Raw genomic sequence first — 26974 nt, 5'->3', positions numbered from 1 at the left:
AAGCTGCTTGCTCATTAGTTTTTTTTTGCTGCTGTACAGCTTGTACTTACTTTCCTATCCCAAAGAGACCCCATCAGTCAGGAATCAGGTCTGGACCATTGCTCTGTAGATGTTTACTCCAAGAACTGACCTTTTGAGAGCCGGCAATTTGCTGATGAGCACTGCAGGGCAAGGGAGTGGGATTGGGGTCCTGCAGCGTTATACTGTGCTCTTAGAGAGAGACAGCAGGAATAGTGTTTTAAGAAAAGTTACTTTATTTTTCCTTCTATGGTATTATATGGATAGGGGCATACAAAAAAAAATTTGAGGTCTGATTCCTGTGTTCTCCCTTATGATAATTTTTAAACAACTTTTCAATGCTTTATCCTGATGTATTCATTGCTCTGAATTGAATTATGCGAACTTTGATTCTGTAATAGATGGCAGCCTTTAATTATTTAATATAAATTGATGTAAAGGGACATTGCTTTGATGGGCTCTGAATGTACAATAAATTTTCACAAAACACAGGCGATAAGCAATTGGAAAGATGAAGTGGAAAGTTGAAGCTTTGCATGAAAATGCTGCACATAATTGAAGGCCAGGCTTGCAGTGAAATGGGCCTGCAGTGGGAGAAGTTCACTGTCCTTGTGAAATGTCCTCTAGCATCATTTGCATGGGCATTGACTGAACATGCGTCTCATCTTAGTTCATGCGCTTCTATGTCTTGGTGCATTTTCTGGTGGTGTGTTTTATGACTCCTTGGGCACTAAAAATGATTGATGCTGCAAATGAATGCAATTTTCTATCAGTTCAATCACGTGAAAATATCTGATTCACTAAGTAGTTGATAACGGAAAATCTACAGGCCCTACTGTTTGGTTGTATCTTTTGCTATATATAATCAAGTTCTTAGAGCTCTGTCAGGAAATGCCTGTTTTTGGTCATGCAGGTTTTTTTCTTTAATAGCTGTAGACAATGAAAAATGTGATCAGATTACAGACTGCTATAGCTGTACAGCAAATACAAACAACTGTCAATGGTGCACTGACCAGTGTATCTCAATACATAACAACTGCACAGAGGAACAGGTAAAGTCTCTCTAATACTTCTGTAGTTTAAATTTAGTCTTTGAAATAGCAAATGTCCAGATGGCTTCATCTGTCACTATTATTGACCCTAGTTGTTTCATTATTTCCAGTGCATGTCTAGCTCTAAACTGCTAACATGCTTGAATATTTTTTTCAAGTTTGTCCAAGGGCTTTTCATGGGACTCTTCACTTAAGTTATGAGGATGGCTATGGGCAGAGGAAGAGGTGGAGGTTTCCTGATGGTGTGATTATTCAGTAAGGCACATAGCCATTTGGGTTTGTTCCCAATAGGGCCTTCCCTAGAAACAGACCTTTTGTAAAAGCTCTAGTAAGGAAAATGTGTCAGATGGTGGCTTGGGGGAGTATCTTGAATATACAGTGCAAGTTATGTTTAGTGTCACAGATTTTGAATTTATCAGTTGTTTTGTAGGTCTGAACTGTGGAGTTTAGTGTGATAGGCATTGCTCTTACAAACCGACATTGGGTGGATGGGAAAAAAACTAATCTGTGCTATTTATTTTAGGTTCCTGTTACTCTGTATGACAACTGTCCTAAGGATAACCCTGCTTATTACTGTAACAAAAAGACAAGTTGTAAAAGCTGTGCCATGGATCAAAACTGTCAGTGGGAACCTAGGAATCAGGAGTGCATTGCTTTACCAGGTGGGTGTTGGTTATATTTGTGCAAGAAAAAAAAAAAAAAAGGAAAGAGATTCACCCAGTCCAAAAGTTGTGGGGATTTTTTTGTTTGGTTTTGGTTTTTAACCCCCAAATCTGTAATCTTTTAGTGCTAAAATGGAATAAATAATGTTGTTTAATCAGCCCAGCTTTGGTATAAAACTTTTTCTAGTAAATTCAAAAAGTCTGATGAGATATTTTTCAATCCTGATTGTCTGAAGAGGAGTATGATCACTTGTATAATTATTAGGCGCTCTCTCCATCTGATAAAAGCAATACTGTTGATATAATAGGCTTCTGCAAGATATTAGATTTAATAATTCATGCTATTTAATTTTAGAAACTAGAATTGTGCAAAAGTGTAATGGCACATACTGGACAAATTAGGCAAATAACACATAAAGTGTGTAAGGAAAATTCTCTTATTAGTGTTTCCAGTGGGAGCTCATAGGAGTTGATTATTAGTCCCCCTGCAGCAACTTTTTTTTCCCAGTGACTGGGAGAGAAATATAGCATCTTCAGTGATTAACGTTTGCAGTTAATAAAATATAGAGAAAGGGGAAAAAAGCAACCCAGAGAGGACCTTTTAATAGGTATGGAAAGTCTTCCCCTAATAACTCTGATAGGTCTGGATGTGTCCAAGTCTGGCGTTTGCTAGTCTGGAAGAGTGGAAAAATTAAGAGACTTTGGAGAAGAGCCATGAGAGTGAGAAAAACTTCTTTTAATGAGATAGATAAAGAGCTTGGTCTGTTTAATTTGTTGTAGAAAAGAAGGTGACTTGACCATATGTGTAAAAAGCCTATCTAAAAATTTAACACTTGAGAGCTTCTCAATCTGTTAGATAAATCTGAACCAAGACGTTGGAGCTAGACATCAGCTGTGCAGAAATTCACACTGAAAATGCCCATTGGTGGTGGGGTTTTTTTGAGGGAAATAATTAACCACAGAATCTAAAGAGTTCTTCAGTAGTGGGCATGGCTGTTCTCAAGATAAAACAGGGTTTAATCCTGGAAGTTTGGTACTGTGAGTGGGATTAGCCCAACCAGCCTCTTCTGTCGAAAGGTATCCTAACAACTGTCATTGAATAAGTGGCTTTAAGCCAGGGGTCCTCAAACTACGGCCCCTCAGGGTCCTCAATCCAGCCCCCGGTATTTACAGAACCCCCCCGTGCCACCCCCCCGACCCCCCGCCGGGGTTTGGGGGGGGAACCAAGCAGCCACAGATGACTGCCTGCCACTTCATCCGCGCACTGGCCCCCCGTTTAAAGAGTTTAAGGACCCCTACTCTAAGCCATCAGCAAGATAGTCATTTACTTTCCATTTCTCATTCTTCTACAGTAATTTTACTATTCCATGTAATAAGTGCTTTGACTACCTAGTGCAGATAACTAAATGCTGATGATGCGCTTCAGCTCCCCTAAACAGCTTTCCTATTCCTCCAGTATTTTGTACATAGATACTTCTGAGCCTGCCAGTAAGTCATGCTGGTTTGGGATGGGACAATAAGTTTTATTTTGGTGAAAAGGTTCTTTCACCTCTTTGAACATTGTGAAGGTTGCTTACATATCTGGGTTTATTTTCTTTTTTCCCCTCCCAGAAAATATCTGTGGAACAAACTGGCATTTGGTAGGCAACTCCTGCTTGAAAATTACAAACGCAAAGGAGAACTATGATCATGCCAAACTGTCCTGCAGATCCAACGGTGCATTGCTGGCTTCTCTCACAACCCAGAAGAAGGTAGAATTTGTTCTAAAGGAGCTGCAGAAGATGCAGTCTTCGGTGAGTGCTTCTCTTTTATGTCCCCTGAGTAATTAAGCTCTGACTGTGGAAAAGTCCTTGCTGTGGTATTGTATGCTCTGTACAGAATAGACATGCCTCTTAACTGAAAAGGACTGATTTTTCTTTTGAAATTCAGCATACCCGATGGGTGCTTTTGAACTGAAATTGTAGAGAATGTAAATGGGAAAGATAAATATAAACATACACGGTGCCTCAAAGCTATCGCTTCCTATAATGAAATCCCACATGATTTCTCTTGTGGGATACATGACTGCATCAGGAGTCCTCTCGTGACTTGTACACAATATTTTATAAATAAAGGTCCCTTTGGGGCACCGGAGTTGTTTAATATAAAGCATTTAAAGTTATTTATTCTGTTCAGGAAAGTGGCTGTTTAAAATGTCGGCTTTTTGCTCTGCAGAGCTGCTTGGCTTATTTGGAGTTATTTATGTTTGATTTAGTGGCAGGTGCTTTTCTGTCAGAGCCAGTGAGAAGTGAATTGGAATCTGTCCCTCTTCATGCATCAATAAAATAAATATATATTTTTTTCCCAGTCCCTGGCAGAAGTGCAGAGGTATTCAGGGCAGGTTGTGTAGGTGGTGCTAAAGCCCTAACAAAGAAAAAGATGTTGTGCAGCTTTGCTGAAATCCTAGTTTAGGCAGCAGAGCTACCGTGGCTTGATGGCACATTGGAGTAACTCTTCTTGGGTCCCAGAGGCCACTGTGGGCAGGGCTGGCAATCAAGAGGAGTTTTATATAGGAAAAATTAGATTGGAGGCAGTAGGATTGCTGCTTTTCAAGAGAAGAATGTACTTCAGTACTAGAGAGACGTATTTCCCTGTTGAAATGAGAACATTCCTGCTTTGATTCCCTTTGTAATTTTGAAATGCCATTTTAACAATTACGGGGTTTTAGAGGGGATTCAATTTAGCCAAGAAAAGGTAAAGTGCAGTTCAAGCAAGATTGTTTGTTAAATCTTTTGTAAAGAGTGGAAGCCAAGCCTGTGATATTGTAAAAGTACATGGTCTAACACCTCCAGGTGTTGCTGGATATCCCAGTAGTTAAGTGCAGTGTAAATTCCTAAAGCCACATGGCAACCCTTTCCTGATAGTGTTTAAACCCTGACACTGGGGAGAAAAAAATTGTTAATTTATGGCATTTATTTCACCGACAGTGTCCTTTAAAAAGTAAGCTTTAGAAATCTAAAGAGATTGTTAACCCTTTTTAGTGGATATTAGTATTGAGTTCTTATAATGTGGGAAAATACCTTCACTAAAAAGCCAACCTGTGTCTGGTACTTGAACTTCTGCCATTCAGTGGCACGCTGCTGCTATGCTGGGGGAGGCTGTACTTTACAGTTGGTCCTTTTTTAAATAAGCTGTGTATAGGTGTTTTTTAATAATAAGAAAATGTGTTGGTGTTGGCACGTAATGCTGTGTAACCCTGTTGCTGTTAAAAAGTTGCAGCTCTAAGGTTTAAGGGTGCATAAAATCAGTTTGAAGTAGGTGATGGTTATATATAGCAGTAAGGGAAGACGTGTTGTCTAAAGCCTTCCCAGGACAGCTGTGCCACCAAAGTGCTTTGATGGAGAAAAGGTTTTAACAGTAAAATAAAATGTTGTACTAAGATAGTTAAAAACCCTCTCCCCGGAATAAAAATGTATAAAAAAATAAATGGCCAGTAGAAGTATTTGTTATGGGTTCTTGATATTGAGAATTTTATTGCCAACGATACTCATTTAGATTTGACCTGCTCTGTGTCTCTACCTGTCTGTATATACACACACTCTTCAGTAGTAGAAGTCTCCTAGTCAGACTGTATAGTAGTAGGTAAGTGGATTGTATCATTTAAATTGTAGAGGGCACTGCTAGTTTTCATTCTCATGTTAAACTGTAGATCCAGAATTTTTTTTCTTGTGTCTAGGCATTTGTAGGAGTCACAAACATATAAAAAGCAACTTGCAGTTAATTTCATTGTCAGCCAGTGTAAATGTTTGACTTGTTCTTTTGGTTTAGGAAACTAGAAATGTAGTTTGAAAAAAAAAATAATTAAAAATAGGTGTTTTCTGAAGGGTTTTTCTATCTCTGTGGCATTTAATTCTGGTAGCACTGAGAAACACGTATTTTCCTTACTATGTTTTTGCAATATGTAACCTGGCAAAGTTGTTAGGAGCATTATATGATGATGTGTGTTTTCTTTTAATGCCTAAGGTAATAAAACTGGGTATTATATCTACCATTTTCCTTTATTTCTAGCCCAAATCTTTGACTCCATGGGTTGGACTGAGGAAAATCAATGTGTCGTATTGGTGCTGGGAAGACATGTCTCCCTTCACCAACACCCTCCTCCAGTGGCTCCCAGATGAACCAAGCGATGCTGGATTTTGTGGTTATTTAGCTGAGCCTTTCCAGCAGGGACTGAAGGCAGCAACATGTATCAATGAAGTCAATGGCAGTGTCTGTGAAAGGCCAGGTAACAATATCTGACTTGTGTGTCTCATGGGCAGCAGGCTGACTGATGAGCATTTGTATTTTTATATTTTTGTATTTACTGTAAATGTGGCAAGACACTGGCACAGGCTGCCCAGAGCAGCTGTGGATGTCCCATCCCTGGCAGTGTCCCAGGCCAGGCTGGACAGGGCTTGGAGCAACCTGGTCTGGTGGAAGGTGTCCCTGTCCGTGGCAGGGGGTGCAACTAGATCATCTTCATGGTCCCTTCCAACCCAAACTGTGCTGTGATTCTATGATTTCTTAGAGAGTAAAGAGGATCCCGTTCATTAAGTTTACAACTAGCTGTGTCACGACTTTGCCAAAGAAAAGTAGTTCTGAAAGTGTCTTGTGTAGGACTTTCATGCAGGAACCGGACATTTCAAGAATAGCTCTACATTTACACTGTTAACTGTAACATGCTTGAAGTACGTTATAGTTTAATTATTTTTCTCTAAATTGCATACCTGAATGTGACATTTAGGTTAATTATGGTATGAAGCAATCTCTCATTTAAAAAAAAAATAAAATAAAAGCTACTTTCCAATTGAACTCCCTTTTCTCCCCTCCCCTGTTCCGTAGCCAGAGGAGGATTTTATCAAAGTTTGAAATTAATTGGGCAAGACACTTTAGAGATATGAGAACTTTGAAAAAGAAGCTATTTGCTTTTGGGAAAAGTCTTCTAGCTTTGTTGGAACTGCGTATCTTTTGAAATGGCTTGGACTGTTAACTTTCTGTTATAGCTGATTATTTCTGAATACCAATTAGTGCCTCTTTAAGTTTTAAGAAAGTTGGCTGATTACATAAAATTTCTAAGTAAGCTACACCACTTGATATCATTCTTTGTGTAAGTGCAGGATACATATCCTGAATGTGGAACTTCAACTCAAAATTTTAAATATTTTAACTTCAGCACTTTGAATTGGTTTAAGCTTTAATTTGTTTTTTATGGTCTGATAACAGACACTAGAAGTAGATGGTAAAGTATTGGCCTGCACCAGGAACTCCTGAGTTAGTTCTGCTTTCAGTACTCATTTTATGTGTGGAACTGATGAAATAACTTAAAACACATCCCAGTGTTTTATATAACATATAAATATGACTAAAACATAAAACATGAGGTTACTTCCCAACACTTTGCTTGGGAGAATAGCTAAGGAATGCATCAACAGACCTGCAGAGGGATAATGACTACATTCATAACACCATTTAAATTGTTTTCTGTCCACCTTACAAAGCTTTAACACTCGTGGAGGAAACATAGTAAGAGAGGTGTTTTTGCAATACTTACTGCATTTCTCATTCATGTTTATGTAAGATATCTCCAGCTCCATCCAGCACCACCACACCACAAATGAAGTGTTTCAGGTCTGTGATATTGAACTGTTTTTCAGCCTGAATAATAGACAGGGCTTTTTGTCTTCTGTCTTTTGGTTCATACCTATTTCTTTCTGGAAGAAAGTTGACTCTTGTCTTCCTGCCCACAGCTAACCACAGCGCCAAGCAGTGCCGCACGCCCTGCGCCCTGCGGACCATGTGTGGGGAGTGCACGAGTGGCAGCTCTGAATGCATGTGGTGCAGCAACATGAAACAGTGTGTGGACTCCAATGCTTACGTGGCCTCCTTCCCCTACGGGCAGTGCATGGAGTGGTACACCATGAGCAGTTGTCCACGTGAGTAATTGCTTCTGCATCTTGATGTGTGGGCTGGAATCTTGTAGTTGCTGACATTCACTACAATAAGGCATCAAACTGTGCATCAGCTATACTGAATATCTTGTGGATAAAGGTAACCAGTACCTGACCCCGTGTCTGCAGTTCGGTCCTGCATCACGTAAAGCATTAAACAGAATTAGGTCCCAGTTATGGGAACTATCAATTAAGCTAAATGGCAGATAGTGAAGGCTTTCAAGTGAGATGATGAAATCTCCACTTTTTTTTTGCAACGGAGAAGTACTTGTTTCGTTATTTGAATTCCTGTCCTTCAAGTTAATTGTTACATAATTTCATGTGATTAACTTCTTTTTGCATCTCTTTTATATCTCTTTTATTCACATATGGAGCCATGTAATTTAATATTAGATTGTCTTGTGTAAACCGTAATTTGGATTTGATAGGCTGTTTTATTCTGAAGTATTGTCTGCATGTAGCCCACAGTAGGTATTTCTAACTTATTTTGAATAAGTGGTATTTTTTTCCCCCATTTAGGTAGATGTAAGCAAACTGCAAAAGATTTATGGTGCTTTGGAATATTACTTTTTGTTTTCGAAACGGGTTGAAATAGTCTGGAAATTTAAAAAGTCATCAAACAGTTTTAGAAATTATTTTTATTAATGTTGAATTCTTTAGGAGCCAAGTGTGGACAGGGGAGTTGGGAAGGCCAGGGCTCTTGGGGTAGCAGAGGGGGAGGAGTGCATATTTTCCCCAGGAGGGAAGGTGGGCAGTTTGAGTTGCTGCAGTTGCTCTAGGAACTTTCAGAAGCTGATGATAATAAGCCTGAGTGGCTGCAGGTGTTGCAGAATAAGAAATGGAGGAAATGAGTTTCAGGTAATAGTCAAACATGAGTGTGAACTTCCCATACTGCCAGAGGTCAAAAGTTGGAGGAAGCATCAGGCAGGAGATGAGTAGGCTGAAATAATGGGAAACAATATTTTTCTACTACTTTTGGGTGTTGGGTTTTTTTTTTTGTTTTTTTGTTTTTTTTTTAAAAAGGCAAATATTGTCATGGTAAAACATCAAGATAGAAAGTCTGCTCATCTTGTAACATCAAGAATCTACAAAATATTTTTTGAGATGGTATGCAGAAAGGAATGGAAGAATTTTCCTATATGTAAAGTGTTTGTCACCCCTGAAATAGGGTCCCATTTGAGAAAGGAACAGTTAAAGCACGGCGATAGTATTTTGGGTTTTTTTCCCCCCTGATTTAGCTGATTTCTGGGCCCAGGGGATCTGCATGTGGCACTGTGAGCATCCTAAGAAGACTCATTTTATTCTAGATTTGTATTCTATGCTTTTTGACTCAGATATATGCTTGAAATAGTAGTGTGTGATATTCTAACATGTGGTAAGAAGAGACTCAAAAGCGAGCGAACAAACTGGTTTTTATCCTTTGCTTCTGGGTGGCTCATTTTATCATATGATCTGTTGTAAATCAGTTGGAGATATTTTGTAGTTGGGAAAGTTAATGTCTGATTTTAGTGGGTGATGCGTAATGGTTAGAAAAATCTTACATGTGTATTGTGAGTTATGAAACAATGCTTACTGATTAATGCAACCTTTGTTTTAGCTGTCTTAGATTCTAGAATAAGTAGGCTGATAGGAAATAATATATATGTGTTATGTGACTATCAGAATAAATATTTACAGATCTGGTGAGATAAATACTTAAGGTTACAAAAGGTGTACAAGCCTTTCTGTGTTTGCTGTTTCCCATGTTTTGGGACAGTGATTTAATCTACAATTTGATGTTTGGGTCTTTTTTTTATAGCTGAAAACTGTTCAGGCTACTGTACGTGTGCTCACTGTTTGGAGCAGCCCGGATGTGGGTGGTGCACAGATCCGAGCAACACCGGCAAGGGGAGGTGCATCGAGGGCTCTTACAGAGGTCCAGTCAAGATGCCAACCCCATCTGCCATGGGGAAACACAGCTTGGAGCCCGTCCTTAATGTCAGCATGTGTCCGGTGGAGAATAACTATAACTGGTCCTTTATCCAGTGTCCAGGTAAATGAGCAACATTGAATTGTTCAAATGTTTCAGCTGTAGCAACAGTTAAATGCAAGGGGAGAGACTTTTTAAGACTGTGGTGATGTCTGTGTTCCCCCCTGTTAACGAAGGGAGGAAAAGGCCTTGGAAGACAGTAAATAACACGTTTTGAGATGGAAAGAGTTATGTGGGTATCCGCAGAGGTTTGCTGTCTGAAGACTTACCTATGCATTAATTACTCCAGTGAAATTTTCCCTTTCTATCTGAACCTTTGCTAAGTTTTTAACTTTTGTTTGTTTATTCATTTTAGGGTTGCTTGAAAGAAAGGCAGTTCTTTCTTTGAAGGTTCATTTAACTGTTAGTAACACTCAGTGACTCTGAAGTAATGTTTTTGACACCAAGCATATAGAATAAAATTACTCGGACTGCTGCTAAACCATTTCTTTCCTATTCCTCCCTGTAAATCCATCCCACCAGTTGCATCCAGTCCTGTCTAATATGCATGTAATGTTTTGGAATTCGGTTTTCATGTGTTGCTTTAAATTTCACATTTTTGATACACACCCCCTTTAAGTTCATGTACCACTAGCAGGACTGTAAGAACCTCTTTGGAAGGTGTATGAAATGGTTTCATTCAGCCTCTGCGGAACACAGGCTTCTGAGGCTCTATGTGAAGTGCTATATTTGAGCATAAATACGTGTCCTTTTCTGTTTTCTTCAGCCTGCCAGTGTAATGGGCACAGTAAGTGTGTAAATGAAAGCATCTGTGAGAAGTGCGAAAACCTGACAACTGGCAAACACTGTGAAACTTGTATCTCAGGCTACTACGGTGATCCTACTAATGGAGGAACATGTCAGCGTAAGTGATGCCTTAAGACTTCCTGCGCTGAATCTCTGATGTTTTTCACTTTTTACTCATTCCTTTGCTATCTTAACTGAAATTACATCCTGATAATACATTTTTTTTCTTTCCTGTAAGCAAGGCACCATCCTTGTTTTTTCAGATTTAATATAGAGAAACTGCTTGATGAAATTCTTTGACTTATATTGCAGAAGATAAAGATGATTTTTTTTACCTCTGTAAACTTTAAATGACCACAGTGAAAAATGTGTGCATTTTAGTGTTTGACGATTCTGGTTTTTTTTTTAAAAAAATTAATAGTGTTAATCCCAATGTCCTCAACAATTTTCTGCTTATCTAAATTCCATCTTCTATTACATTTATTTAATGCAGGGGTCCTCAAACTTTTTAACCGGGGGGCCAGCGTGCGGATGAAGTGGCAGGCAGTCATCTGTGGCTGCTTGGTTTCCACCCCCCCCAACCCCCGGCGGGGGGGGTGGGGGGTGGGGTGGGTGGGGCAGAGGGTTCTGTAAATACCAGGGACCAGACTGAAGACCTTGGGGGGCCGTAGTTTGAGGACCCCTGGTTTAATGTGTTGTGTGTTTATTGTTACAATTGTCTGCTTCCTAAAAGGCTTGCCATATTTCACTGATGATTTGGCTGGATTTCAGTTGAGGATTAGGTGATCCCTGTTAAAATTGCATTTTAAGTTTATATAGTGCTTTGGGACTCTTTGTCACAAATAATTTTTTTGGTTGTGCGAGATCCAGTTATCAAACTGGGAAAAAAATCTTTTTTGAAGGACCAATACAGGTAATACTGAAAAAGGAACATGTAAGATATGGTGTTTTGCTCTTGAATTGTGCAACATTATTTTGAAGTACTGTGTATTTCGTAGTGTTGTAGCATGGGGAGACCCATTGTAAACCAGAGTCCAGTTGTGATAGGTGATATGCAGGTGTGAGGGAAGGTGCTTCATGCTCTGAAGAGCTTTAGTGGGGTATATTTAGGGGGAGTGATATAATTAGGTACAGTGATGGAAAAGGTTAGAACAGAAATAACATAGTTCAGTGTCAGAGTAGTACCAGTACTTCAATGAAGTGACTGTGGATGGTTTGTAGGCATTCCAGAAGAAATAGGTGAAGGTGATTAATGAGGGGACATTGATGACTGAGTTGCTCCTTCCAAGTATGGTGACAATCCAGTAGAAAATACTTGGAAAGTCGTTTAGTATGTTTACTGCAATCATCAACCTTTTGGATGGAGAAGAGTCAGTTGCTGGAGCATGAACGTCCTGTTTCCTAAAGCAAGAGCAAGTGGGTGATGTTTGAGGCTATGAAGAAGAACCTCCCAGCAGACAGGTTCGAGGAAGGGTGTGAAAAGATCACAGATGGGGACAGGGCTGCCTTAAAAAAAACGGTGTTGCAGTGGCTGGGATATGAAATTATGACAGCACAACGGCATGGGTACAAAGGAGAAGGTGCATCTCTGACACTTTATTTCAGAACATTATCTGAGAGATTAAATAGCACTGATACTTGTAAACTCATTTCGTGTAAAGATAATTTGAAGTGCAGGAATGAATAAATTGAGGCTGAATTGGCCTGAAAAAATACATAAGTCTACTCTGAGCATTCAGGTTTAATCACTGGATCACAATGTGCCTTTTGATATTTGTTGCTTTTCTGTGCATGTGGAAATTGAGGGTAAGTTACTTTGGACTCTTTCGCATGAGGATTGTCCAAAAATAGTTTGTTGTTGAGATAATGAATGATAGACTAAAGTCATCCAGATGCCTGAAAAAGAAATCAGAAAATGTGTTGAGAGGCTGTGGAACAGCATTCATTCATTATCTGATGAAACCAGTAGCTCATGTCAAAAGTGCTTTGCTCTCAAGTGCTTTGGGCCCAGGTTTTTAATTTGCTGTGATTTAACGCCATTTACTGTGAAGGTGAAAGAATGAGGAAAACAGGAAGCTGGGCAGAAAGACTGAGGTGGATCGGAAGAGGGACAGCGAGAGGAAATGCTATCAGATGCAGCCAGAGCGACTGCCAGCCATTAGTAATTTTTGCTCAGTGAAAAGGTTTCCAGAGGGGAATTCTTCAGATAAGGATTGGCTGATGAGCCACAGAGCCAGCTGATGAGCCAGAGAGCCAGCTCCTGCTTTTTCCCTTCTCTGAGCCATGGTCCCTCCTTCCTTTCCCCTTAATGATGCGCTGATTCCACTCTTTTTGTGCATTTAGGTGTAATGTTGTGTTCCACACTGTTTATAGAGCCTGCGGTCACATCCGTGCTGGAGATCGTTGTTGGTACACTCCATCCTGAGACAGAAACATCCGTGTGTTTGTGCGCTTAGTGCCAAGTGCGAGTCCTTGTGCAGATCTAGTGTTAGCCCAATGACCTTGGCAGTGTGGGGACCATAAATATCCTCAAAATCACAAATATTCAGTGCTGGAAAAAGTGTTAGTGTTTGGGGTTTTCCATTCTGCAGAGCCATCAGGAGTTTGAGCAACACTGATAGCAGTAGTGGTTCAAACAAGTAAGGCTATACAGAGCTGGAAATTGTAGCGCTGGGGTTCAAAAGCCAGTGAGGAATAAGAAGAGTGGATGCAATAAGATGCCTTTTCCTGCTGCTCTGTGCCACCAGGGCAGGTGAACACTGCTATATTGCTTGCGTTGAAAAAAATTTTGACAAACTGCAGTTCTTTCTCTGAAAGAGTTGTTTGCATATCATCATAGGCATTGGTGTTTGCAGAGCTAGGCAGATATTAACTAAATGGTAGCTAAATTACTCCTCAGCAGTTGCTTTTAGGAAGTGTCCAATGTAGAGAGCTGTTAATCGGGAAGGGCAGGAAATGCAGCACATCAAATGTAAAAATAGCTGCAAGGTGCTTTCTCTGCATTCAGTTTTTCTTGAGTTTTCTGATTGAGGTTTCACATGAAAATATGCTAGCGGTAGATAAGAAAGTTATTTGCAAGAGAATGGAAGGCACTATTATGCCTGAAATCAGATTGCTGCTGCGGCACTGCTTCTGAACACCTCTGTGGAGCATTTGCTGGTGGCCCACGATGACCTGCTGGTGCCGTGGTCCTGCCTGCTCTCCCCTCCCAGGGCCGCACGGGCGCCTTGGCGGGCAGTTAAAGCACTTGGCATGGAAAAAAGGTGTTGGGCAGGTGGGTGATGCAGTTGCCGTTGAGAAGCCAGACTGGTACAAATGCAGGAAGAGGAGCAATGATCCAGGCTTGTGACCGTCTCTGAATGAGTCTGTGACCCATGGTTTGTAAAGGAGACTCACTGTAAGGTGGTTCGTTGTCAGACTGTTACCGTGCTTCACAGTCACAAAGCCATTTTCAACAATTTTGGCTTTCTGCTCTAACGTCAGACTGGAGGAGAATTTTTGGTTTTAGACTCCAGCAAGGGTGTCTTGTTAATACTTTGTTTCCAAACTTCATAGCTGTTTGAAAAGCCATGAGAAAATTTCTCTTTGTGCATATTCCAGTCCTTTAGTGAATGATCTCCAGTTATGGGGCTGATAGGAAAATGAACAAATAAATAGATTTGGTTGATTTAAATAGAGATATTTGAGTGTTCAGTCTTAATAAGCATGTGGCTAAAGGGCAGGATGAGGAAGCATTAATGTTGGTGCTCAAGATACTGTTATCTGCATCTAAACAACATGAAATTTGAAATTTCTCCTAATTTTTATGTATGGTAATTTTGAATATTGATCAAATTTCACTCTGCTAACCTTTTGCAAAGCATAAGGAAGGAAGTACAGGACATTCTCAATAGTATTAAAAATTCTTTTTTTAAATTGCCACTAATAAGAAGGGTGTTTGCTTCACAGAATATAATTATTTTGTCAAATCTTCATTTAGTCTACTTGTTCCCACAATAGGCCTTTATGCTTCTTCGTATTTTGTTCCGTGTTGCTGCTAGGAAACCACTCATCCACATCAGAGAAGCACAATTAAGTGTCCCTGATACAATATAGCTTCCATTACATGCCAATATAAAGAAGACATCAAAAGGTTTCATAAAATAAGGTCCAAGGTTGGCAAGGATATTCAGGATGGGGACTTCATGTCTAAGAATCTGCTGGTATGTTGAGTAGCATATGCCATCTTAATGAGAAGACTTACATCTTCTTAATGACAAGGCACCAGCTTTTAAAGCATACTATTTCCAGAAAGCTCGGGGACCACAAATGAGGGATCTTCTCTTGGTGTACTTTTTCCAGTTTTATATTGTACACTCTCCTATGCACAGCTCCAGATGAATGCGCCTTCCCATTCATCGGTAGAAATTCTAAAAAGCATCTACCTTCTGGGAAAAGTTATTATATCCATTCTTTTAGTTATAGTGAACATTATATCAAAGGTAACTGCTTGTGTTGGTTTTGTTGTTTGTTGGTTTGGATTTGGGTTTGTTTTTGTTTTTTTGCAAGTATCTTCTCTACTTCTTTATGAATAAAGGTCTCAAAGTGTGTCAACATTAGCATTTTAATTTGAATCGGGAACATTCTTTTGAAGCAAATCTCATGTGTGTTCCCCAGTGTCATAACTTGGTTTGCATCTCGAGCAAGCTCAGAGTATATAAGCTGGCCTGGTTTTGGGCATACCATAAACCTGGTGTTGTCTAGGGGTGTGCTGATTTGCTTCAACCACGACTCGGTGGCATTCAGCTTATGAGACCAAGCTAAAGGTATTCTAAAGTATATTGGGGCACATGCCCCAAACCACTTATGGTATGGGCATGGTATTCTTAGCACCAGTCATTTTACACTGCAGATACACTGACATTGTTGCTAACGACACCATTTTCTCAAAAGCCTATTTATTTCTAGAAAAAGCCCTAAAAGCATCATGAGCTTTGCTTGATTTGGAAAAATAGTTTTCTCTCAAAGAGTTTTGAGTTTGACTGAAATGTGTTAGCAAGCCCAAAACTGTCTCAAATGTTGTCATTTTCTTACCAGTTATGACATCCCTAGTGCTGTCTAACGAGAGGAAGTTAAACAAATTGTTGAAGCTAAAAAGCACAGTCTGATCATGATTTCATACAAAACATCAGTCCTGGAGCTGCACTCACTCAGTTTTGACACATGGTTCTATTTTTGGCTGCCTTCTGTATCACAAAGAAACCAAAGAGTACCAAATGGGTTTTCATATGCACTTTAATTGTTGATGTGTCTCAGTTTGGCAACTAAGGGACTTAATTGCTATCGAATCTGTTTCTCTTGCTTCATTCAGCATTGCATTTTTCCCCCCCTCTGCTCAACAGCTTGCAAGTGCAACGGCCACGCGTCTGTCTGCAACACAAATACAGGGAAATGTTTCTGCACCACCAAGGGAATAAAAGGAGACGAGTGTCAACTGTGAGTTCATTTGACTTTGTTATTTGAAATCAAAGGGCCATGCACATACCAGCATGCAACCCCTACATTTGTTAATAATTGCATTTATGAAGTCTCTGCTCACCTCTTCCTGCTGACAGTTGACTAACTCATTGACGGTGCAGCTGACTGTGCTTCCCTTGGGGGGATAACATGAACAAACTGATTTCCTGAAGATTTCCATTTTTAAGAACATTTCAACTGGGAATGTCATGCAGAAGGGATGGGGTGAAAAAATAACATCCCTGCCCCCCAAACTGTACATACCACTTTGCTTTATCCCTCAATAGTTTCATTTTAATTGGTAGATTTTTACTGTCTGTATGCTCTGATGCTCTTCTTGGGGAGTGTAAATATATCTGAAATAAGTCTTGGACATTCAAGCATTTTAATGGAGCAGTTTCAGAGCAACAAATTTGCTGGAGGTTTCTCTGTAACGTAACAGAAATGCTTTTAGTGTAATGTTAGTGGAAATAATTTCATTCCAAATCATTTCATTGCCAGGTTTATTTTTCAAGTGTTGCTTACATGAGTAAATGTTTATAGGGCTAGATCCTGGAATAGCCATAAATGTAAATGGAAACTTTAGTTTTTTATTGTAGTAATCCAGTTCTGTACATTGTGCAGAGCTAATAAATACATTCAAAGTGGTTGCAAAGGTTAATATCCAGAATTTTATATTTCATTTTTACTGATACTGCTTTGACTTGTGGGAATTGTGGAATTTCTTTAGCAGCCCAGTATAGCTCAGACATGCATTTTTTATTTTTAGTTCTGTACTGTTATCGGCACAGGTGGTGTTTTCTGATTTTTAGTACCTGGGAATAAATAGAACTGAAAAAAATAACCATTTAAAAAAAATATGTATTCTTTTTAGGTGTGAAGTCGAAAATAGATACCAGGGAAATCCACTTAAAGGAACGTGTTACTGTGAGTACTCTAGGGATTTTGTTTGGAGATAAAAAATGTGTTTGAAGTTTAAAACACCTTATTTAAAACCAGTTTTAGTTGCATCAGCATCTGTTTAAAATACAGGGGATTAAGGGAAGGACTAAAAAACCAGTTTTAAACAACTTCACAAAAGTATTGTTTAAAGAGAATGAAAATACGGTTCTTGATAAGGTACGTGTGATGATTGATGATTGGATCTTTCAGCACAAACTTTGTTTTTCACATGACTTTGAAATGAATTCTGGTCTTCTGGAGAATACTCTAAAATACATACCTAATAAGTCAAAACCAAAGCATGTCTTCAGAGTTTTTGTAAGTGCAAAATACTGTTGGTTTTTTAAAAAAAAAATCCATGCCATGTTAGAATGGGTAAGGTTTCAAAGTTTCCATGTTTCCTCTGAAGTGAACAGTTGGATTCCCATGCAATTTGAGAAGATACTTTGCCAAGATTCAGATTACTTAATGGAAACTCTCCAGCTTCTGTTTGCAAATATTAGCAATCAGCACACTGGCAGGCATGGATAGATTTAATCTTAAATTACATAAAGATGCAAGTCTCAAGTAGTACTTTTGTGCAACACAGAGATTATCAGCATGCTGCTGTGTTTAGCAAATTTGAATTCTGCTAGCCTAACCAAACAAGGACACTAATGGCTTCTCCTGAATCTCTTTGCAAGGATGACCTAATTCATTGCTGCTAATGGCAGGGGTGGTTAAGTGGGCAAAAAGGGGAAAGAGACAGAATTTTACAACTCTTACAGGAACAACCTCATGCTATACATTCACTCACTTGATTTTCTTCCTTGAAAATTTCTTAGTGCTTCATAGGAGTTGTGGGTAGACGTCAGAAGGCTGGCTGGCTTTTGTCTACCCAACAAGTGATCTCCAGGAGGCAATAAGAGAAAAATTAACACCTGGTCTATAGATTTGTATTTATTATTGCTTGGAATATCTCTTGATAGCTTTGAGAATATATACAAGTTGTAGAAACATTTAGGTTGGACAAGACCTTTAAGACTGTAGAGTCCAAATGTTAACCCAGTCCAGTGCTTTGACAACCCTTTTGGTGAAAACATTTTTTCTAATATCCAATTTAAACCTCCTCTGGCATAATGTGAGGGTGTTTTCTCTTGTCCTGTTGCTTATTGCTTGGGAGAAGAGACTATTACGCGTAATTGTTCTCTTTTCCAAACCAGTAAGGATCAACTTTTGATTAATGAAAGGATACTGAGACTGGTGGATGTCTCTCAAAAACTGGTTGTGCACTGTTGATTAACAGAGAGATGACACCCCAGCCCCAGGCAGACATGAGCATAGGAGGGCACACAGGCAGACCAAAAACTGGTCTGGGAATGATGTGATTCAGAGTGAGATGGCAGTTGAGTTCATTAACAAGCAGCTGCTCTGTAGAAATCCTCCCTGTAAAGTCCCGTGTTGTACAGAAGCTTAGAATATGTGGAAGTTTGTCCCTCCCAAATTTTTCTGGTATTCTTTCAGAACACAGAGGTATTGCAGTATGGAAAAAGAAAACGTCTTGGCATGTTTTTTACAATGTGTAGGTATGAACATTCATTTAGGTTAAGTCTGGAGTCTGTTGCCTGGAAAATTGAAGCTGCCTCTTTTCCCCCTCAGGCTCAACTTAAGAAGAGGGGTTTCTGCCCCTTTTACGTTGGTGTCATTCATAACAGTGTGGTGACTCCTAGTTGTGCTCTCAGTTGCAAGAAACACTTCAGCATCATCATGCCTTGCTTTGCAGAAGTTTATTTCAAAGCATGGAATAACTTTCTCTCCTCATTCCTTACAGATACTCTTCTCATTGACTATCAGTTTACCTTCAGTCTTTCTCAAGAGGATGATCGCTATTACACAGCCATCAACTTCGTAGCAACACCCGAAGAGGTAAATTCCCTACTTTTCCTTTAAACTTCATCCTTTGGGTCTATGTTTGTCTTCTCTTGGCCATGGAGATAATGAATTGTTACAGTTCTGTGAATCTCCAGACGTAGCCTCATAATGTGGCATGTGTGTCGAGTTCCATAAAACAACCAGAACTTTTTGCCCCCAGATTGGTCATGCAGTTTCAAATCTTCGTGGTAAAATTTCATAAGGAACCACAGCTGATTGTTTACAGTTGTTGGAACAACCTCTGAGCTACTCTAGATTTGCTTATTGTTCACCCCATACTTTGTGTCTCAATTCTTCTGTTATATTCAATGCATGTGACTTGTTTTATTCTTTATTACACTTTACTTGAAGAGGAGAATAAAGAAAATGTAAATAATTTTTTTCTTGATTTATTTTCTTCATGTAAATAAGAAATGCCAAGATATTTTTTTTAGTGAAGATTTGCTAGGAAATGCTAAAATTGGTTGTCCTACAAATGGGTTGTGTTTTGTTCTTTCCTCCCACTCCAGCAAAACAGAGACCTGGACATGTTTATCAATGCATCTAAAAACTTCAACCTCAACATTACTTGGTCCACAAGTTTTGCAGGTAAAATGAGTATGAACTAAGTTGCTTGGTAGCTTGTTTCAGTTAAGTTTCTGACAAATGCAAATTTAGTTGGGGAAACATTTGTGTTTTTTTTTTTTTAAACTATGAACTTGTTAGGTAGTATTCTTAAATGTTGAGCCTGGGGGCAGAGGTAAAATGTTAAAAAGAACTATGTTTTTATATCTTAATAGTGTATTCTGGGAACATCGAAGGTGCAGATTTTATTTTTATAACGTAATATTTTGGCATACAGTGATTTTGATAGTGCAGTGCAACTTAAAATAGTAGTGTTAGAATGAATAGTTACTTTTATAACCTTAGAATTTCAGGAGGCTTTTCCCTTTTGTTTGCTATTTAAAATGCGCATTGAAACATTTTTTCTTGCTACTTTTTAACATTTGAAAACAGCTGGCACACAGGCTGGGGAGGAAATTCCAGTTGTTTCAAGAACCAATATAAAAGAATACAAGGACAGTTTCTCCAATGAGAAATTTGATTTTCGCAACAATCCAAACATCACTTTCTTCGTTTACGTCAGCAATTTCACGTGGCCGATAAAAATACAGGTAGGAACTGTTAAAGTGTGTATAATTATTTAAAGTATTTTTTTCTCAAGCAATGTGGCAGTTAGGTGTGCTTTGTGTTGTCCCAGCTGAACCAGGTCTCAATATAATCCTGCAGCAGACAAAAGGTTTGATGTTCCTGCTTAAGAGCAAGAAGGTGCATCATCTTCTGATGTTGCCTCAGCCTAGTGGATCTAAAAATGTGCTGTGAAATGAAGTGGGATGCTTGCTTATTAACAGGGCTGTGTGCTAATGAGGTCTCTGACCTTAAATGTGTATATATTGATGTTGAAGAAAACAAAGACACAGCCAAAAACCAAGCCTGGAATAAGAAAACAGAGGAAATGTTCTCAGTGTCTCTTTTTTACATCTTATTCTGAAAAAGCACAGCCTGAGGACCACCCTCCTTTCTCGTTTTGCTGCCCAAGACTGGTAGTACCTGCAGAATAAGCTGAAGCTTATTCTTTCCCTTAATTCAGTGCAGTCAGTTACACACATTGCCTGGGGAGTCACACTGACTGTGATGATAAGGCCAGTGCTGAAGAAGGAGTGGATGAAGCTTGGTGGATCATGAAAACACTCATAGATCACAGGCTGCAATCACAGAGACTCTGCAACTCTGCTGCAGCTAATAATTCAGAGAAGCCTCGGCCACCTTCTTGCTCTGGGCTAAGTCAAGTATCAAGCTGCAGTGTACTCGAGAGTGATAACAGGGGCCTTTTGAAGGACAAAAGTACTTCTGGGTCTGGAACAGAGCTCAAATGAGGCTCTGTATATTTAAATTCTACCTTTTTTAAGAAGCTTGGTCAAATGTGGGAACCTGAATTCTTCCATCTTCACCCTTACTCAGTCAATTATTATCTGAAAGCTTACAACTTCACATTAATCCACTTGATACTTCAGACATATCAGTCACACAGACTCACCGTAGGGGTCATTTCCAGCAGACATAATGCGTGTGATAATACTGAGCAGGGAAATGAGGTCCACCTGGAGAAAAGGTCCTTAAGCTATAGGGATATTTTTTGAGGTATTTCCTGAACTTTTTTTTAAAAAAAACTGGAATATTTTTTAAATGTCTGTGCGTCACCTTCTGGTAAAGGTGGTGGGTTTCAAGTACTTGGGAAATTTTGTCTTGTTCATTGCAGGTTGGTGGATTTGATAGGCTGACTTTGGACTGCATTTTGTTCTTTTTAATACCATTTAAAATACCAGTAATCATTTCGGTAATCATTTCCCAGCTAGAGAGTTCTTATTTTACAAGTTGGTAAAGTCTTAGTTCATTGTCAAGTCCTAATTTTTAGATATGGGAAAGTTTGCAAGAGCTGCAAGGTAAAACCTTTATGTCATTGGATACTCAGGCAGCAAGTAGTAAGCCTCATTGTTTTCATTTAAGATAAGTACTGCTTTTGGAAGAGAAAGTAACATCCTGCGTACAAAGGTGGGCAGTTGTCAGTGATTTCTTTAAATATTCAGGCTTTTCTTTTATCAAATTGGTAATCATGGGAGTAAAAAAAATAATTATATTTTAACTTACAGGTTATGTTGGCGGATAGTCTACTTTCCATAATCAGTGCTGGCCTGTACCTTACTCTGGTGTATTTATTTGGTATTTTCTGACACAGAACTTTGTGTTAGGACTTTGTAGATGTTTAAGAACAGTGATGTCTCCTGTCACTTAAGCTCTCCTGTGTTTATTCTAGTCTCTACCCTACCTGTGCTTACAGTGAATTTCTGCTAGCTTTTCCTATGCGAGCATTATCATTGAGTTTAACTGTCCCCTCCATCTTCTTGTTTGGCAGCTAGGTCTCCTGCTTTCCCTGGATGAATTTGGGCAAGTCATAACCTCTCTCAGCCTTTAGTGTGTATTTGTTTGCTTAAGCAAGACAAACCCTCATCATCTTGTCCTATGAAACAGGTTTTTCAGGTTCAGTTGCCTCATTTGTTTTTCCCCTGCACTCTCTTGTATTAATCTGGCCTGTACAGTTTTGTGCGGCCATGCATAAGGTCACGGAGATCAAGTCTCGCCATTGCTTTGTACAGCGGTATTTCTAGCTTCTTTATAGAACTTTCTAGGTCCTTTTGTGGCAGTATTATACTTTGCTCATAGTCATAGCTACAGCAATCAATAGTCCTTATTCATTTTAATATGGACTATACACCCTGTTCTTTCACATCCTTGGTTTCCAACTGATGAGATCCCAGTCTTTATAGCAAATGTTCTTCTCAGTCCCTAATGGCATCATAAAATGTTGTCTCACTGCTGTTACTGGATGGTATTGCCAGTCCTGAAGATCATCTAGCTGTTCTCCTGCGTGGTTCTTTTCCATGTTTTTATTAATGAACCCCTTGAACATTGTCAGCAGATTGTGATGTTAGCACACTTCCTTTTTGGGCCTGTGTCACTAAGGAATATATCAAAGTCTGTCCAAATGCCATCTTTGAACCAACTTCTGTCCTCTTTAATCACTACAATTCTTGAAATAATCTCTGCCATTTTTATCTTGCCCAGGAATTTCCAGTGTATTGATATCCATAATGAAATTTTGATTAGCTCAGTTCTGCTGCCTGGGTCTATATAATTAATAATTTTTGCATACATAAAATAGAATCATAGAATCATTTAGGTTGGAAAGGACCTTCAAGATTATCAAGTCCAACCATTAACCCAGCACTGCCAAGTCCAGCACTAAACCATGTCCCTAAACACCGCATCTACATCCTTTTTAAACATTTCCAGGGATGGTGACTTCACCACATCCCTGGGCAACCTGTTCCAGTGCTTGACCACCATTGCAGTGAAGAAATTCTTCCTTATTTCCAATCTAAATCTCCCCTGCTGCATCTTGAGTGTGTATCCTCTGTACTATTCATGTTGCTTGGGAGAAGAGACCAACCCCCATCTTGCTACAGCATCCTGTCAGGTGGTGGGCTGGTGTAGCGCAGACTGCTGTTGTATACTCTATTGCTTGTTGATTTCAGTTTTTAATTTACTACTTCAATTCTTCTATTCAAAGCTTGTCCCAAAACTTTGCATACTGTTGAGGTCCTGGGAGCATGAATATCTAGATTCTCCCTTTTCCTCTAAATACAAGTTCTAATTTTTCTGTAATGCCATGCTCAGCTGGTAGATTGCTTTAACAGCCTTGCTACCACAGGTGTTACTTTATGTGCCATTTCTTTTGGAGTGCTGGGATGCACGCTGACTGCTTTCACTGACTTTGAACACATTGAAACATCTGAGTTCTGTCTCCACCTTGGTTATATATCTTTCTATAACCTCATTCCCATTAGACACTTTGCCTTGCACATGTGTTCAGTGTCCCTGTCATTAATGAAAACTCCAGATTAGTTTTAGGAATGCAGCTGATTAATTTAATCTCTTGCCTATCCTTACAATATACGATCTTCCCTTTCCCTTTCTGGTCATCTTTACTCTTATGGCTGAAATGTCTCTTGCTATTTTGTTTATCAATTGCTGAGGTCTAGCACAGCTTGAAATTTGGCAGTTCTTTTATCTCTGTGCTACTGGTTGGCTTCTAAGACATTGCTAATGAATCCTTTCCTCTTTGTAATACGTGGAGCCTTTAATTGTTCCTAATGTCCTTTTCGGGGTTAGTTCTGAGGATGCAGCTTTCAAATAGTTTTGCATCTTTGACCTGAGAGATGGACTTAGATGGCTGCTTTCCCATTCCTTATCTCCTTAGTCCACTTGATTTTACTGTCTTATTTATTTAATTCATTATTTATTTAATATTTATTTATTTAATTCATTTAATCCATTTTATTTATTTTATTATTTAATAAAAATTAAAATTAATTAAATTTATTTATTATTTAATAAAAGCTAAAGAGTGAACTTTTAATAAAAGCTAAAGTGTGAACTTTGTTTCTTTTACAACAGTTATGTTGTTTTAGCCTTAATTTAATATGAATGTGCTTGTGTGCACTCAATCCAAGGTAATTTTATATCACCAGCTCTTCTTAATGTCAAATTATTTCTTTGCCAAAACAAAGTCTAAAATAGCATCAGCTCTTACTGGTTCAGAGACCCTTTTTGTGAAGAAGTCTGGCAGCAATTTTATATCCAGGAATACGTGTTCCTTATGATTTCTATTAGTCTGCTCTTCAGTTCATAGCTAAGAAACTTTTTTCCCCAAATTTATGTTTTTCTGTCATTTTTCTCTGAATACCTATTTCATGTTTAATGTCTCGGTCCTTTCTCATGTTTGCAGTAGCAGTTCTTTGTTACTTTGCTGCAGCTTTGTCATTCTTCTCCAGGAAGCCCACCTGCACATCCTTTTGCTGGAGATATTTTCGTAGCTCAGCATATGCATGCCTTCCTCCTTTCTCACAGGAGCCTAGCAGTGTTGTTCGTTTGAGTGTGAGATAAACCCAGTTTTCTTCTGCATTCATTAACAACTGTTGGAGACCTGTCTGCATTTTGCATTCCTGAATGTAACAAACGGTGTGGTCTGCTTCACAGAATCCCAGAGTGGTTGAGGTTAGAAGGGGGACCTCTGGAGGTCATCTGTTCCAGCATCCTGCTCAAACAGGGACCCACTTGCCAAGGGACTTGAACAGGCAGTTTTTTAAGATCTCCAATGGTGGAGAATCGACAACCTCCCTGGGCAACCTGTGCGAGTGCTCGGTCACCCTCACAGTAAAAAAGTGTTTCTTGGTGTTCAGAGGGACCCTCCTGTGTTTATGCACAGTGCCTCTGGTCCTGTCACTGGGCACCACTGGCAAGAGCCTGGCACTGTTCTCTTTGCATCTTCCCTTCAGGTGTTTATATTCATTGAGATGTACCCTGAGCCTTCTTTTCTCCAGGCTGAGCAATCCCAGCTCTCTCAGCCTTCCTTCACAGCACAGATGGTCCAGTCCCTTCATCATCTTTGTGGCCCTTTGTTGGATACTGTCATAGAATCATCCTGTATGTCCATGTCTCTCTTGTACTGGAGAGTGTAGAACTGGACCCAGTACTCCAGATGTGGTCTTGCCAGTGCTGAGTAGATGGGAAGGGACCACCTGCCTCACCCTGCTGGCAATACTCCATGCATGGTAAGCAAGTACCATTGGCAGTCTTTGCAGCAAGGGCACGTGGCTGGCTCATGTTCAATCTGGTGTTCACCAGGACTCCCAGGGCATTTCCTGCCAAGCTGTTTCTCAGCTGGGTGGCCCCCAGCACATGCTGGTGCTGAGGTTATTACTCCACAGGGGCAGAACTTTGCACTTCCCCTTGTTGAACTTTACAAGGTTCCTGTTGGCCCATTTCTCCAGCCTGCCAAGGTCCCACTGGATGGCAGCATGACCCTCTGGTGATCAGCCACTCCTGCCAGTTCGATGTCATCTGCAAACTTGCTGGGGGTACACAGCTTCATCATCCAGATCATTAATGAAGATGTTAAATAGCATCAGACCCAATATTGATTCTTGGGGTACACCACTAGCTATTGGCCTCCAACTAGATAGACTTCATGCCACTGGCCACTACCCCCTGGATCCCTCACCTTTCCATCCCACTTCATTGTCTCCTCATCCTGGCCCGTATTTGCTAGGTCTGCCCTTGTGAGGGGTGTCCTGTCTTCTTTATAAGGTGCCTGTAACCATATAGATCTGCTTTTGGCTGGTATCACACTGTACTTGCAGTCCGTTCACCATCTGGTGTAACAGCTGTCAGATTTGATACCCCATGAAAGCTTTTCCACACTGGATGCTAAGACTCTACAGTTGAACATTACGCTTCTCACACCACCCAGGTGTACTGCTTTAACTAATTTCTTTTCCCTTGCCATTCTGATGATGTTTTTCAGAGCAGGTGATGAGTAGGAGATTGTATTACAAAAAATAATGGTTCCATAGAGGAAAAAACTAGGCAAAAGTCAGTAAAAAAGTATTACTGGTCTCTAGGAGTCACTATGTCCTTTCAGGTCTTGTGCAATCTGCCATGGTGGATTGAGCTGCCCTCAATTGCCCTTAATTGCAGTCTGTGTTCCTACCTCTCCTTTCTGTACCTCTTCCCTATTTTTTTTCCTCTGTTTTTTTCCTTTTTTGTAAAGTCTTGGCTCTCTGTAGAAGTTTATCTTCAATAAGGTAAAATAGAAGATGAATCATGGTGTGGATTTTTGGGACAAAGACTTCCTAGCAGTGAATCCTTGACTGGGGTTCACTACAAGTTTTAAAATAGAGCCATGGGGTGACTTCTCACTTCTTGACCTCTCTGCTTTCCTGACTGCTTTCTTCAGCACTTATCTTATGCTGTTTCTTCTCAGGAATAGTTTTTACTTCGACCTTTCCCATATTTCCTCTCTTCTTTTTCTAAGTGATGTCCCTTATTTTACTGCATAAAATAAACCCAACTGCACTTGGGTTTAGTCCTTCAGGGCAAGCTGACTCATTAATTAAAGCTACATATTGCAGTATGGCTGGGATGCAGACTGGGTTTTTTATCTCAGAGACTGCATCCCACAGTTTTGCTCATTGCAGTTACACTATTAAATTTCTTGCAGCTACAGAACATGTTTCAATTTCCCTTTTGAAGTCAGAGTGGTTTTAATATAAGTATGATGAAGTCAGTGAAACTTCGCTACTGCCAGACTGCTGGAAAATGTTCTCTCCTTGTGTGTGTGTGTGTGCACGTGTCACCTTGCAGCTTACACATGTGTGTGGTCTTTTCCTGTGCAGTGGAGCATGTCCAGCTGGTGTTTTGGGGTTTGTTTGTTTGACTATCATAATAAACAATCATTGTTGGTACACTCATTTATCCTGGCTTGTTTTCAACTTAGATACAATTGATGTATCTAACCAGAAATGTTTGCGTATATACAAAATCTTACAACAGAAAACTTTAGAAATGCACAGTCTTTACTGCAGAGCAATTATTCTGCTGTCCACTTTATATTATTTTTAAATATTAGAAACTTTGTTCTGAAGTCCTTGATTTAAATCTGTCTTGCTTTCCCTCTCTTCTTGCCTGTTAAAATCTCGACTTGGAGAGTATAAATGCTCTTTTGTGTCAGAG

The 26974-nt window shown here is 39.5% G+C and overlaps 1 protein-coding gene across 2 annotated transcripts in view; it reads left to right on the top strand.

Moving 5' to 3' along the window:
- Positions 1–26974, top strand: part of ATRN (attractin) — a 156628-nt gene that overhangs the window by 67896 nt on the left and 61758 nt on the right. For both annotated transcript variants that reach the window (XR_013929629.1, XM_080396418.1), the window contains exons 13-24: positions 949–1070; positions 1594–1732; positions 3344–3525; positions 5780–5996; positions 7498–7683; positions 9497–9730; positions 10434–10571; positions 15835–15928; positions 16824–16876; positions 18702–18796; positions 19312–19390; positions 19799–19956. Coding sequence is in view for 1 of the 2 variants with exons in the window: in XM_080396418.1 (XP_080252544.1) it covers positions 949–1070; positions 1594–1732; positions 3344–3525; positions 5780–5996; positions 7498–7683; positions 9497–9730; positions 10434–10571; positions 15835–15928; positions 16824–16876; positions 18702–18796; positions 19312–19390; positions 19799–19956 (1697 nt within the window). In the remaining variant the exon portion in view is untranslated. The remainder of the gene's footprint in view (positions 1–948; positions 1071–1593; positions 1733–3343; positions 3526–5779; positions 5997–7497; positions 7684–9496; positions 9731–10433; positions 10572–15834; positions 15929–16823; positions 16877–18701; positions 18797–19311; positions 19391–19798; positions 19957–26974) is intronic.

This window comes from Falco punctatus (assembly GCF_963210335.1).
Source record: "Falco punctatus genome assembly, chromosome: 1".
NCBI classification, from domain to species: domain Eukaryota; kingdom Metazoa; phylum Chordata; class Aves; order Falconiformes; family Falconidae; genus Falco; species Falco punctatus.
The sequence above is the reverse complement of the archived record's forward strand: the minus strand, read 5'-3'. Positions and strand labels throughout refer to the sequence as shown.